At 37.6% G+C, this 14,425-nt stretch overlaps 1 protein-coding gene across 27 annotated transcripts in view; it reads right to left on the reverse strand.

The window, feature by feature from the left end:
- LOC107743569 (calcium/calmodulin-dependent protein kinase type II subunit gamma-like) overlaps positions 1–14,425 on the reverse strand; it is a 60,443-nt gene that overhangs the window by 24,216 nt on the left and 21,802 nt on the right. For all 27 annotated transcript variants that reach the window (XM_016556860.1, XM_016556859.1, XM_016556864.1 and 24 more), the window contains exons 3-6: positions 9,345–9,404; positions 6,936–6,990; positions 6,322–6,387; positions 4,453–4,525 (exon numbers count right to left, since the gene is read on the reverse strand). In XM_016556860.1, coding sequence (XP_016412346.1) covers positions 4,453–4,525; positions 6,322–6,387; positions 6,936–6,990; positions 9,345–9,404 — 254 coding nt within the window. The remainder of the gene's footprint in view (positions 1–4,452; positions 4,526–6,321; positions 6,388–6,935; positions 6,991–9,344; positions 9,405–14,425) is intronic.

Genomic DNA, 14,425 nt, shown 5'->3' on the forward strand with positions numbered 1-14,425 from the left:
AAGTAAGAATAGTGAGCAATAAAGTGAGGGAGGAGACAAGAACAAAAATGGGCACATCAGAACTGAAATCTCCAATATTGTGATTTTAACATTAAAACATAAAGCTGCAGTGTGCCATTTCTGTCTGTTGTGAGTGTTCGTAGCGTGCAAAATTGTACAGGGCAAAATAGGCCCACTGACTATTGTCAATAATGTAATGATGTACAGCTCATACAGAAGTCACTTTCAAACCAAGCAGCTTTCTATTGCAAAATCTGTGTGGAGAAATTCTTCACCCTCATGCAAAATTCCTAATCGCAAAACAACTTGTTTTGAATGCTACAAGTATTTATTTATATACTATTATAGAATTTAATAACATTTTGGATTAGCTTTTATTTTTATATTTTCACTTACATTTTTCCACACACAACTGTAAATGTGACCACACCTTTATTATTTTATACCATTTCACCTAAATGAAATAAAAATAACACTAAAACCTAACAGAACTTGTTCTGAATGCTTCAAGTATATTTAGACATCACTAAATTATAGTGTACAGTATGAAAATATAGGGATGGCATGGTTCAAATCATACTTATCTGACCGTCATCAATTCGTGGCAGTGAATGAAGAAGTATCATATTGTTCACAAGTGCAGTATGGAATACCACAAGGCTCAGTACTAGGACTGTTGCTTTTCACGCTTTACATGCTACCCTTGGAGATATCATCAGGAAAAATGGTGTTAGCTTTCACTGTTATGCTGATGATACTCAGCTCTATATTTCTTTGTGGTCCGACGAAACACCAATTTGCAAAACTAACAGAATGCATAGCTGACATAAAAACTGGATGACTAGTAATTTCCTACTGCTAAATTCTGAAAAAGCAGAGGTGTTAATTATCAGACCAAAATCCTCTGCATGTAATAAACTAGAACACTGTCTAACACTTGATGACTGTGCTGTCAATTCTTCGTCATCAGTTAGGAACCTAGGTGTGCTATTTGATAGCAACCTGTCCTTTGAAAGTCATGTTTTTAGCATTTTTAAAACCGCATTTTTCCATCTTAAAAATATATCTAAATTACGACCAATGCTCTCAATGTCAAATGCATAAATGTTAATTCATGAGTTCATGACCTCAAGGTTAGATTATTGTAATGCTTTTTTGGGTGGTTGCTTAGTGTGCTTATTAAACAAACTCCAGCTGGTCCAAAATGCAGCAGCTTGAGTTCTTACTAAAACAGGAAGTATAACCATATTAGCCCGGTTCTGTCCACTCTGCACTGGCTCCCTATTAAACATTGTACACATTTTAAAATCTTGCTCATTACTAATAAAGCCCTGAATGGTTTAGTTCCTCAGTACTTGAGCGAGCTAGCATTGTTCAGGAGGCAAACACACTCTGTCAGTTTAAATCTAGATTAAAGACCCATTTCTTTAACCTGCCATACACATAACACACAATCCCTTTTCTATAATTCAAATCCGTTAAAGGATTGTTAGGCTGCATTAAATAGGACAACCGGAACCGGGAACACTTCCCATAACACCCAATGTACTTGTTACATTGTAAGAAGAATGGCATCTATGCTAATATTTGTCTGTTTTATTCTTATTCCGAGGTCACCGTAGCCACCCAGATCCAGTCCGTATCCAGATCAGATGGTCACTGCAGTCATCTGGATCCAGTCTGTATCCAGTCCAGATGGTGGATCAGGACCTAGAGATGACCTCTACAGCCCTGAATGTCAGCGGAGACCATGTCAACTAGATGAACCCAAGAGACAAATGCCCCCTGTGAAGACCTCGTCGGCCATTGGCACAAGACCACGAGAACCAGACGAGTCCTCTGCTCAATCTGACTTGCGTTGCAGCCTGGAATTAAACCACACCATGCTGGTTTCGTCTGGCCAGAGGAGAACTCCCAAGGTATTTTTTCTCCATTTCTGTCACTGATGGAGTTTCCTTGCTACTGTCACCTTTGGCTTGCTTAGTTGGGGACAATTTCTGGCAACATTGTTGACTTGACTGCACAGACACTATAGGAAGAGAACTGAACTGAGCTGGATGATGACATCACTGAATCAACAATGAACTGACTTTATCTGATAAACTGACTGTTTTCTATTGTCCTCTTGCATTATCAGCACACGGTTTTTCTGTTTAACACTGTAAAGCTGCTTTGACACAATCTGTATTGCATAAAGCGCTATTTGAATAAAGGTGACTGGACTTGGATATTCATTTTGACATTTGCATTAACAGTGTTATTAAATTAAGCGTTTTCAAGATTAGATGACAAAAAAGGTAATACAAATATAAAAATAGGGAAAGTAAAATTACCAGTAGCACGAGCCAAAAGAATTATGAAGTGCAATTCATGGGCATTCACTCCCACATGGCTGCTCATTCATTCTGTGTATGATTATGCTAAAGGTGATTATCAAGCCTACCGACGCTGAATTTAATCAGCTGTGATCTGCATAAAAGGACGTAAACGTATCCAGCATGTTCTATGAGGAGAGTCTTTCATCGTCACATTGTAGGAATACTGAGATCCGGACTTGAACTACAGTGTGCATCAAGTGAGAGAGACAGAAATGGTGTGCATGCTTGTACATGTGAGAGAGAAGAAGAGAGAGATTGCATGTGGTGTCTGGAGGTGTCTAGTATCTCACTGGTGTGTGTGTGTCTATGTGTAAAGCGGATGGATAGCTGTGACAGCACGCTCATTGCTCTAAGCTGCATAATTCATGAAGAGACAGAGAGGAGGGCTTGTTATCTCATGCTACGAGAGCAGGGGTGAGCTGCTCTCTCGCCCTGCTGTCCTGCACACCCCGCTGCCTCTGAATGCTGCAGGCACAGCCCTGACCTGGACACTGCAGTCATCCTGCAAAAACTGCGCCAACACGTTTATAGTAGGATGGACACAACAGACTTTCTGTGATGTCACATCATATTTTAATGAATGTTAATTAGGGGATGCTGACATAGCTAGATTAGTCATAAGCCAAATTAAAACAGGATTGGTAACTCATGCAGCAGATATTCCATGTAGGGATTCGCTCAAATGTTTTTAAACTGCCTTTAATGGTTTTTAATGTATTATGTTGTGAAATAAAAACACTAAAAAAGGTTTTAAGTGCTAGGCATCACATCTCACCATATCCTAGTATCAACAATAAAACAAACTGCAAATAATAAAAAATTTATTGCACATTTATTGGCTAATTCTCTACGACTGTTTTTTCCCACTTAATTTAAAGGGATAAACAAGTGAGTGTTATTTTAGTATTACTTATATACTATTATAGTATTTAGTAATTATTAATTCTATTTATTTTTATATTTTTGGTTTCCATTTTCATATTAGTGTATATTTTAATAATTTTATATACTTTTGTCATTTTTATTAGTTTTTAAAATGTTTCTATTTAGCTTTAATTTATATTTATTTCAGTTTTAGTTTTAATAATTTGAGTTCTTCATATTTATATCAGTTAGTTGCCAAGGCAGCATTTCTAGTTTTTCATATAATATTTACATATATTTTATCTGTGAACTTCATCCTTACTCCTTCAATAAAAATCAGCGCCCAATGCCTTTGTCCTGCAACTCTAGGGATTTCTCTTCCCTCCTAAACATTCTTTCTCTATCTAGTTTTCCTTTTCCTCCTTGTCTGTCTGTTCAACAGTTCTGTCTCTTTCCCTCTGATGAATTAGAGGAGGCAAAATGACTCCCCACCAGACACGCTCACCATCATGCCATGACTCTGCAGCCACCATGACATCACACAGGTTTCCATAGCAACCGGCCTGCCTCCAGTACTCCTCTGTCTGTCTTTACTTTTCAAGAGGTGAACAAATACAGAAAGTAATGGTTCAGTGTTTTTTTTTTTTTTTTTAGTAGGGGTGGGGTTACACATTTTTGTCCACCACATGCCACTGATCTATTATGTGTTTCATCAGTTATTATTGTAAGAAAAAAAAAACTTGAACAAACACAATTTCACCTCCTAAACAGGCTCTACTACATCTACATCTACTCCTAGGAAGATGTGGAGATACAAAGGAAAATCATTGTAAACTCTGACAAGCAACAAGGAAACACTATTTCAATTTCAATCCAATATGAGGTTCACATTGAATGATGGCATTTAAAGAACAAATCTCTCCATCATCCATTAAATGTTCCTTTGTTTGCTTTCTGCATTGTGCTTATCAAATGACCCCTCAGGATTAGCCACAGCCAACCGGCCGAGCTCTGACGTCAAGAGAATGAAATAACACAATCAAACGGCATACATGTTCTCCGGTGTCAAGTTTGTGTCCACACAGCGTTTAATGTTGCAAGCACATGTCTGAGTGTGTGCAAATGACGCCACAGGGTTGCCAAGAGGAGGAGGGCTTGGATGACGCAAGCTCCCGTATTGGCATGTTGCCACAGTGACGGCATGACTCACCTTGAGGTCCCTGTGCACAATGTCATGCTGGTGGATGTGGCTGACGCTTTCCAGGATCTGATTGATGCAATGACTGAGAAACAGAAAGCAGAGGGGAGGAAAAGAGGGTTGGATTAGGGAGAGAAACCCAGGCATTAGTACAAGGATCTAACTCCAGATAGAAGACTGGGTGCAAGAAATCCAGCTACAGAATCTGGCCTGTGCAGATAGACTGAGCTTTGCATGAACAGATAAATAATCTGGTTTGTTTTGTGGTTCTCAAAGCTGCCAGAGAAGCTTTCCAGGATGGAAATGAAAATACATTTACCATGTCATCCAAATGGCAAAACAAATTCCTGAAGCTGAATGCGTGTGTGTATGTACAGTGGCCGTACCCACTGTATGTATGCATGTATGTACAGGTATGTTTGTGTATATATAAATGCAGCCTGGATGAGAATAACAGACAAAAATCTTACCAATCTTACCACCCCTAAACTTCTGAACAATAGTTAATGTGTGTATGTATATATATATATATATCCCAGTAATACTACACAGACGTGCATGTGTTGCGCAGAAGTCTTTCCATAGACAGTGAGGGGACAGAAATATCAAGCACCGGTGAAGCTGGAATGCTTCTAAATGCAGTGAGTGGAGCAGCTCATTATAGAGCTCTGAAACCTGTTCAAAAGGTCGTGGCCCGAGGACAGAGGGCGAGTTGGGTGGGGATGACATCTCTTTGAGAGATTTTTTGTTTGTTTGGAACTTGAAAAATAATAAATTTCCGAATGATTCGGTTTATGTAATGAGAGAGCAAAAAAGAGAGAGCCTGAAGAAAGAAAAGCAATGGCAGTCAAGTAAAGAAAGAGCCCCATTAGATATTCCCTAAAGCTCTCTTGAGGAAGGATGGCGAGGAAGGCATTTCTTGTGTCCAAATTTGGCCAAATCTGTGGACTGCATTCCATTCCATCCCATTTCGGAGGCACTTTCCAGTAAAAACTCTCTCTGTTCTCCCCCTTGATGCAAACTCTCAGAAGCAGCCTTCATGCTGCAAGTCTGGAGAGTGGCTTCCAAAAGTAACTGGAAAGTAACACTAATTTTGTTGTTCCGGCTTAGTGCTGAATATGAAGTGGAAATGGACTGAAGTGCAGACAGTCAGTTTTAATTTAAGGAGATGCCTATCCAGGCAGCAGGTTAAAAATAACGCCACATTTCAGGTCAGCTGCCATCCCTGTTAAAGCACTGAGAGTATTTACATAGTTTGACATTATTTGAAATAAAAATATCATGTTTAATAATTAGTTGCGTAACCTTGGCATTTAATGATTGTCTCGCTGTCTGGGACCAAAGGGCAGTGTTAGAGACAGAATATTTTCACTAAGGCCTTACAAAAGCACTGTGGTAGTGCCATGGTACAGTGATGGCAGCAGAAAGTAATACCATGGCACTTTGAGTAAAGAATTAAAGAAAAGACTATGAGATTGATGTACCATAGTATTTACAGAAAAAAAATCCATAAATATTTTATTATTGTATATATTACATAATATATTATTTATACAAATCCTTTTAATATGCTGATTTGGTGCTCAATAAACATTTCTTATTATCAATGTTGAAAACAGTTGTGCTGCTTAACAGTTTTGTGGAAATTGTGATTTTTTTTGTATTCTCTGAAAAGAACATTTAAAGTATTTGAATCTTTTGTTCTTTTTTCACACAAGTGTCTTTACTGTTAAATTTGATCAATTTAATGCATCCGTGCTGAATAAAAGTACAAAGTTCTTTCGGACTTAGTGACCCCAAACTGACCCACGGTAGTAGTGTATATTATTTATAAATTACAACTAAACGCTGATATGATTTTAGGTGAATTTTTAAACTTACCTTGCATCTGCTTCACTGTAATATTCTCTTGCGACAATGTCTTCAAACAATTCTCCACCAGTCACACTACAGGAAGAAATACAGGCTTTATCAACAACTCAAGTATGGAGAACCCACAGCGGTTCCATTCAGCTATAAACTATAAAGAGCACGAGGCCTGTAGAGGAGTATGTGGCTAATGGAGAGTTTTATCACCACGGGGCGGCACTTTAGTGTTGGGCGAGCGCTATCAGCGTCCTGACACAAGAGCCCTGAGAGAGGGCCATACAGTCACAATCTACACACACATACACTTACATTTATGTCTTGCTCTCACACACACTACAGTTATGCAGAGGAGTCTACATCTCAACAACACGTCAGACTCTGATAATTGTTTAAAATGATGTCAGCATAACTTAAGCAAAAGAATTCCGAAATATATGGTACAGAGAAATGGGCCTACTGGCTAGAGAATAAAGTTTAATCGTCATACTTCAATTACATTTTCCTGTAATTAACGAAGTTAATTAACAAAGTTAATTACTGCCAAACAAGGCTGAAAGGAAGTGGAAAGTGTGAGTATACAGGCCTCATCTCAACAGAAGATCACACTGTCGGACTCAGATACTTACAGGTCAAAGACCAGGTAATGAAAGCCTTCTTCTGCGATACTGTCATGGAGACGCACTGTTGAGGGAAAACAGAAAGAGAGAATGAGGTAAGACAGAGAAACAACATAAGCAGGATGAACAGAAGGAGCTTTTATCCTTTTCTTAACCTGCCCATGAAGTCATCCTCATTACAAATCCCAACCTTGCTGCATAATGCCTTCTAAGGCACCATCCTAGCTGAAATGAACCTCATAACTGATCCATCTGAAACGTTCATAAAAAGCAACTCCAAATACCTAACAAATAAAACTCAGCATAGGACATCATTCGTCTCAGAGAAGGAATTCTGGTCTTTGCTTTACAGAGGGAGCGGTGGCACAGCAAGTAAAGCAAGGAACATTTGTTATCCTGATTGAAGGTAATGAATTTGTCATCGGTTGTTACAGATTTGAAACAGTGCACCTGCCAGATCTCTCTCATGCAGCCATTAAGAGACCCTCGGTTCGCTCTCATTGTGTGTGGGTCTGTGTAAATGACAGCGTATATTAATCTCAGCCATGTGAGGGAGGTGGCTGTGCTAAATGAGGGCAGAGAGGGCAAAGCAGAATTATATTATCTCCACATCCACCCAGGATCACCCACAGCGCTGACACAAACACACATTCTGACTGGAGGACTGCGTTTTAACACAATTCATACTGAAGGTGCTGTGAACAGTGTTTGAATGGAGAGCGATTTTAACAGGTTGGCCTGAGAGAGGTGTGGACAGAGCCGATGTGTGCTGTACTCTGATGAAGATGATTCTTTCTGAACATATTGCCCTAATGTTTTTGACTTGAACTAGTGCTATACTTTACTGGTATAGCACTAAAATTGGAAAAAAGTAATACTAGCCGTGTCGCATGCATATGTGTGTTTTGCAGTAACGTAGCTGTGAATGTGTATCCACCTTATTTTTCCCATAAGAGCAGGCGTGGCCATTTGTAAATTTTATGGGACTGACTTCCGGTGTCATTTGCTTCCAGCTATTTTTAGCTGTACAAAACAGCTTGTTTTGCTGCTTCATATTGCAAACTGGTGTCTTACCAGTGATTTGACCATTATGTTAATGTATTATCTTAATTATGAACACACTGGTTTGTAGTGAAAAGGGTTATACCGTTTACTGTATTTTGTTATTCTACTCGTTATTTCCCTACCGCGGCTAATGAACCGAAAGTCTCACACATTCACAGAAAACGTCTTACTTCCGCGTTGAAAAATAAGGTGGATAAAATATATTCATATATAAAATAAATATGTAAAATAAATACAATACCGTTCAAAAGTTTTTTAAAACAAATTAATACTTTCGTTCAGCAAGTATTAAATTGATCAAATGTCACAGTAAAGACACCTAATGCTAATGTATAAAGATTTCTACCTTAACTGAATACTGTAAAAAAATGACAGCTGCTACACAATATTACAGTTTTTATTGCATTGTTTAATCAAATAAAGGCAGCCTTTGTGAACATACAGTAAGAGACTTCTTTCAAAAACAAAAACCTTACTGATCCCATTTTTTTTTTTTTTTACATTTCTGAACATTTACTTTTATTATGGTTACTTGTATTATGAAGTTATGGGTTTTCACACTATTAAAGAGCTCCACAGGGATGCATATCTGCTCTTGTCGTGCGTCTGTGAGCCGACTGCAGTCATGCACTCATATCTGCTAGTTTTTGGAAGAGGGTTTGTTGACAACAAACCCCACTGTTGATAACATGTACAAAGGCTGTAAGTTACCCTGCATGTGTTGTGTATGTTCAAGACAAAAGGAGAGAAAAAGAACAAGTGTGTATTAGCTCGAGTCTTTGCCGCCATATGCGATGTGCTCCTTAAGAATACTCTCTCTCTCCTACACACACTTGATTGCTCTTTTTGTTAGGAGTTTATTGGCAGTCCATGCAGAAAACATGACAACCTGAGAGAGAGAAAGAAGAAGAAAGGGCCGTTCAAGATGGCTAGACAGTAAAAGGTACAAAAGACACATTTAGGCCACTGGGAATGGAAGGGAGAGAATACATGAGAAAGAAAAAAATGAGGGAGGAAAGACAAGAGAGTATGAGGGAGGGAAAGGACAAACGCTTCCTAGAAAGAAGAAAACCAAGGCTACAAAAAAGGAAACGTCAAGCAGAATGTCTAGCTTCTGTTTGCATTACAAGAAACACATGATTTACACTGCCAAGGACAAAAAAAAAACATATTTAAAGTATCAAAAAAGAACTATATTTGACTTACAGCTGTCAACACCACTGGTGATTGTGTGTCACATGAACAACTGTGGCTACTAGGGAGTCATTAACAATGAACAATAACTTGCATTTTAGATTGTTCCTTGGTGTTCGTAGAGGGCTGATTGACCACAAGCATACTATTGAGACTCACCTATGTTGGAATGTTTGAGCAGACGGCAGATGCGGGCCTCTCTTTCTAGCTTCTGATGATCTGAGGATCAAACACAGAAAGAACAGCTCAGCACATTTAACACCTGCATCTCCACAAGTGTCAAAACACAAACATTATCAGTGAAGAATCACTTACATTACCGCTGAAAAGTTTGGGGTCTGTAAGATATTTTTTGTTATTGAAAAAAGTTTGTTTGATCAAAAATACAAACAGTAATATTGTGAAATACTATTACAATTTAAAATAACATAATACATATTGAATTACAATAATAATTCAAATATATTTGAATATATTTTAAAATGCAATTTATTCTCATGGAAGCTGAATTTTCAGCAGTCTTCAGTGTCACATGATCCTTCAGAACCATTCTAATATAATAATTTGGAGTTGTGCTGCTTAATATTTTTGTAGAAATCGTGATACTTTTTTTCAGTACTCAAAAGTACAGCATAATTTTAAATAGAAATCTTTTGTAACATTATAAATGTTTTTACTGTCACTTTTCTGTCAATTTCTTTAAAAAAACATTTTTTTCCCCCTGACCCCAAACTTTTGAACTGTACTGTAAATTTCTCATACAAAGCTATTGTTCGGCTTCAGAAGCCTTGGAATATTAGCACACTAATCATATGGATCACTTTCATGATGTGTTTATAGTGCTTTTTTGTCATTTTGAAGCTTGACAGTCACTTTTCACTTTCATTAAATGGAAAAGACTGATGTGATCAAATAACCCTGAGACGGACATGACCAATGCAACTGTTCAGTGTCATATAATCAATATTAAGCCTATTGCCCTATTATTAGCCAGAATATAGTTAATGACTGTGTGTACATGTAATGGGCATGAAGATGTCCACTCTATAAAGGAAGCGGCTGAGATTAATATAAATGCCCATCCTGGGATATTGAGCATCGATCTCTAAAAGGATACAAGGTCATAGCCTCTTTGGGAAACCTTTAGAGAGTTCTATGGGAGGGAACTCAAACGGACACACACACACACAAACATACACAAACTGTTTCAGCTGCGTAAATACATAATACAAATATATAGTTATTCTCGGGCCATAAACAATGATGTTACGCACATCCATTTAGGATAGAGAAATGATCATGTGATATAAAGAGAAGAGGGACAGAGAAGTGTCAGCATTGAAAAGCAGGGCTTTTAACGTGGGCCGGCTGTAAAAGTCAAGCATCTTAACTAGAGTTGTCTACATGACTCCAGACAACACCCTACTTAAAAAGAATGCCCACGTGCACTCGAACACAGTTATCTGCAGCAGCAGGGATCTGCTAGTAGGAATTCAAATCATGAACGCAATGCAGGCACTCCTGCTGGGTCAGATCAGTCTCACATAAACACACACCGCTCTTACACATAACATATCCTCAGTCCAAGATCACACTGTGCCAAGTGTGTGCTACTTGTCTCAAATGAGCCAGACCTCAAACTAAAGAAAATTTTCGAAAATATAATGAAAGATGAAGAAAGTACGAATGACCCAGGGTGTTTATATATGCAAATTATGTTCCTTTCACAGGCCTTTATAAGGTCCAGCCATAACCTCTATGGGACAAGTTTGTGAATTCAGTACTCAGAGTGAATGCATGTCGATCTTCTACCCAGAAAGCATTCAATCCCTCTGACAGCCCCAAAGCATGATTCTCAGAAATGACATAAAGCCTCAGTCTTGAAGTATCAAACATTCATCTAAAAAACCATCACCACTACACTATACTAGCAGTCACACAGCCTTAGCATTCACGGTACTTCTCATGAACACACACACACACACGCACACACACAGACAGGCTTCAGACTTTAAGTGATGATGTTTTCATCATATACAAATGGATGTGGGTGTAGGATCACTGGTGGCTTAAAGCTTTTCTGAGAAGTGGGACCAAATAAACATCCCTCTGAAAGAGTGAACTGTGACTGCTGCGAGTGATGTGCGTGTGCGTTCGGTTTACGGCAGCAGATGTCCTTTTTACCTAACAGAATTAATGCAGGACATATAATATTCAGCCCTGCCGCGGCTCCCTACAGAACAGTTAATCTGAGCGTGAGAGATGGCCGTACGACTGTTGGCATGCAATGACTGCTGAGCAAACAAACACACACATAAACGAAACACTTTGAGTATGTGTTATAAAACTTGTTTTTATCATTTGCTGCACCTTCTGCATGCAATTCATCCATTGCATTATAAATCAAGTTTGAAGTGGAATAAACATAAATTCACTGATAGCTGTGATCTGATGCAAACGATAAAGGCATCTCGAAAGAGAAATGGCTTTGAGTGGCTTTTTTTATGCTCATGCTCTTTTTGTGTGCTCTCTCGTTTTCTTTCTTTTTATACCATTACTTAAGAGATAAATAAATGATGTGTTGTTCAGTGACCATCTCTAAAATCCAATTGGGCTAAGTGCTGCTTTCTCACGGTTCGAGCGGGTCCATGATGTCATGGACTCTCAGAGAGAGAGAGAGATAGAGAGAGAGATTCAGAAAACAGGAGCGATACACTGACTGATTTAAATGGTTAAATGAAACATTAACAGGTGTATAAGTGTCCTGAGATTGGACCAGCATAAAACGTTGATATCATAATGAGCATGACATATTTACAAAGAACATAAATATTCTTTTCTTTTTCAGCAGATGGTCAGTGTATAGACCAATTTGGAGTAGACGTCACAGTTACGTCACATGCAGCTGCGCGTGCATTGTGGTGGCAGAAAAACACCGGGAACAAGTAGAGGGAAACGGGTAAAATCCATGGAATAAGAGAAAACTATTTATTGTTGTGCCTTTGGATATCAGAATTGGAATGCAAATAATTTTTATAGAATACTGTCGTCAAAAACACCATTTGAAGTTAAACGCAGACGTTTAAACGGACATACTATGAATGAAAACTGCTATGATTACTCTAGGTCTACATAGGTAGGTACTCAATAGGTCTACATAATATTCACATATGCAGTTCATAGGGGACGTATTGTATTAACTTAGCCCTACAGTTACAGCATGAAATATTATTTAAACCTATTACAATTAACATTTTACACAACATTTATTTCTTTTATCTCACAATTCTGACTTTTTCTCGCAAATGCATGTTTATATCTCCTAATTTGGACTTTATAACTCGATTTAACTCAAAAATAGTGAGTTTGTCAATTCTGAGGGAAAAAAGAAGCCAGAAGTGTGGGCTATATATTATGAGCCGAGGGGAAAAGAGAGAGTGACAAGTTGTTTTTCCTTATCAGTATTGTGAGATATAATCTCGGAATTGCGAGAATAAAGTCGGGATTTTTTAAATATAAAATCAAATTTACCTTTTTTTTTTATTTTTTATTATTTTATTCTTCTCTAGCCGTAAAGGCTATCTCTCCCGGGTTTTCTGCAACCATGATGCACACGCATCCCGAATGTTTACAAACCTATAATTAGCCTATATGACTAAATACAATTTCAATTTAAAACTATTATTTGCATTAATTAGTATATTAATACACTACCGGTCAAAAGTGTGGGGTTGGTTACGATTTGGTGTTTTTTTTTAAAGATGTCTCAGCAGGTCTGCATTTATTTGTTCACTAATATTTATTATAAAAGTAATATTGGTGAAATGTTATTGTTTTTAATACAATATAATATTATAATATAATGTTCTGTAATATACAGTATACTATTGTGAAATATTACTGTTTTCTATTTTAATATATTTTAAAATGTAATTTATTCCTCTAATGGCAAAGCTGAAGCCATTACTTCAGCCTTCAGGGTCACATGATCCTTCAGAAATCATTCTAATATGCTGATTTGCTGCTTAAGAAACATTTCTTATGTACATATCAATGTGGAAAACAGTTGTGCTGCTTAATATTTTTGTGGAAACAGTGATCCATTTTTCAGGATTATTTGATTAATTTAAAGATTAAAAGAACAGTATTTATTTGGAATAGAAATATTCTGTAATATTTTAATATCTGCAGTCACCTTTGACCAATTTAATGCATCTTTGCTGAATAAAGGTATTAATTTATTTTAAAAAAACATCTTACTGACCCAAAACTTTTGAACAGTAGAGTCAGAATTATTCATACAAATGAACATAGTTCATTGGTGCCACACTTTATGGACTTTTGTGTTTGTTTTCATTTTCATCCCTCGTATTCTTTGACCTAGTTTCTGTCTCCCCTTGATTGTGTCATCATGTTCAGGTGTTTCGTGTCAATTATCCTCATTTACGTTCCCCATATAAGTTGCAGTCTGTTCAGTGTTTGGTTGTCCGGTCTCGTCTATGGAATACGTCTGAATTACCCTGGTGTGTGTGTGTTTGCTGTTACCCTGCTGTGGATTACCCTTCTGTGAAGTATTAAAGACTGTTTATTGTATCTTCCTCGTTTACGTGCTTCTTTCCCGCACCACACCGTGACAATTGGTCTAACTTTAGCCTGTTTATGCTTGCCAAGCAATGAAGAATCACATGCATTAATCTTAAACGTGCAGTAACAGATCAGCTTTTACGACAGCAACATCCAATCAGAACAGTGCATTTTATAATATACCATAATTTAAATATAGATTAGTTTTTAAAGCACAGGAGCTCTTTATGAATGTTTGCAGGTGCTCTTTCCAAATTCCTTAAACAATAAAAATGTCAAATCAATTAGTTTCTTTTTTTTTGTCTATCATTGTCTGCAGCAAAATAACTACTGTAAGCACACTTACACTGACACTTAAGTAGCACTAGTATGAACAGATGCATCATGGGCCAATCACCTCAAATGCACCCATGGGAGGATGTAAATCTCTGTGGTCAAGCTCACAGTGCAAAGAAACACATGTAGAATTAGGTGAAAGAGTGAAAAAGGGGAAGGAAACATGCTGCCTCATGCCTAACTGCTTTTACAGTTACAATTCAACAGAAACAGTTAAATGCAAAGCAAATGGTACCATTGATATATACGTACCCTACTGCACGTATCTAAATTAAAATAGTACCATCATTGTCTTGGTACAAGTCTTATTTCTGTTCTGG

The sequence above is a fragment of the Sinocyclocheilus rhinocerous genome, unplaced genomic scaffold (genome assembly GCF_001515625.1).
Source record: "Sinocyclocheilus rhinocerous isolate Xijiao unplaced genomic scaffold, SAMN03320098_v1.1 scaffold677, whole genome shotgun sequence".
Classification (NCBI taxonomy): domain Eukaryota; kingdom Metazoa; phylum Chordata; class Actinopteri; order Cypriniformes; family Cyprinidae; genus Sinocyclocheilus; species Sinocyclocheilus rhinocerous.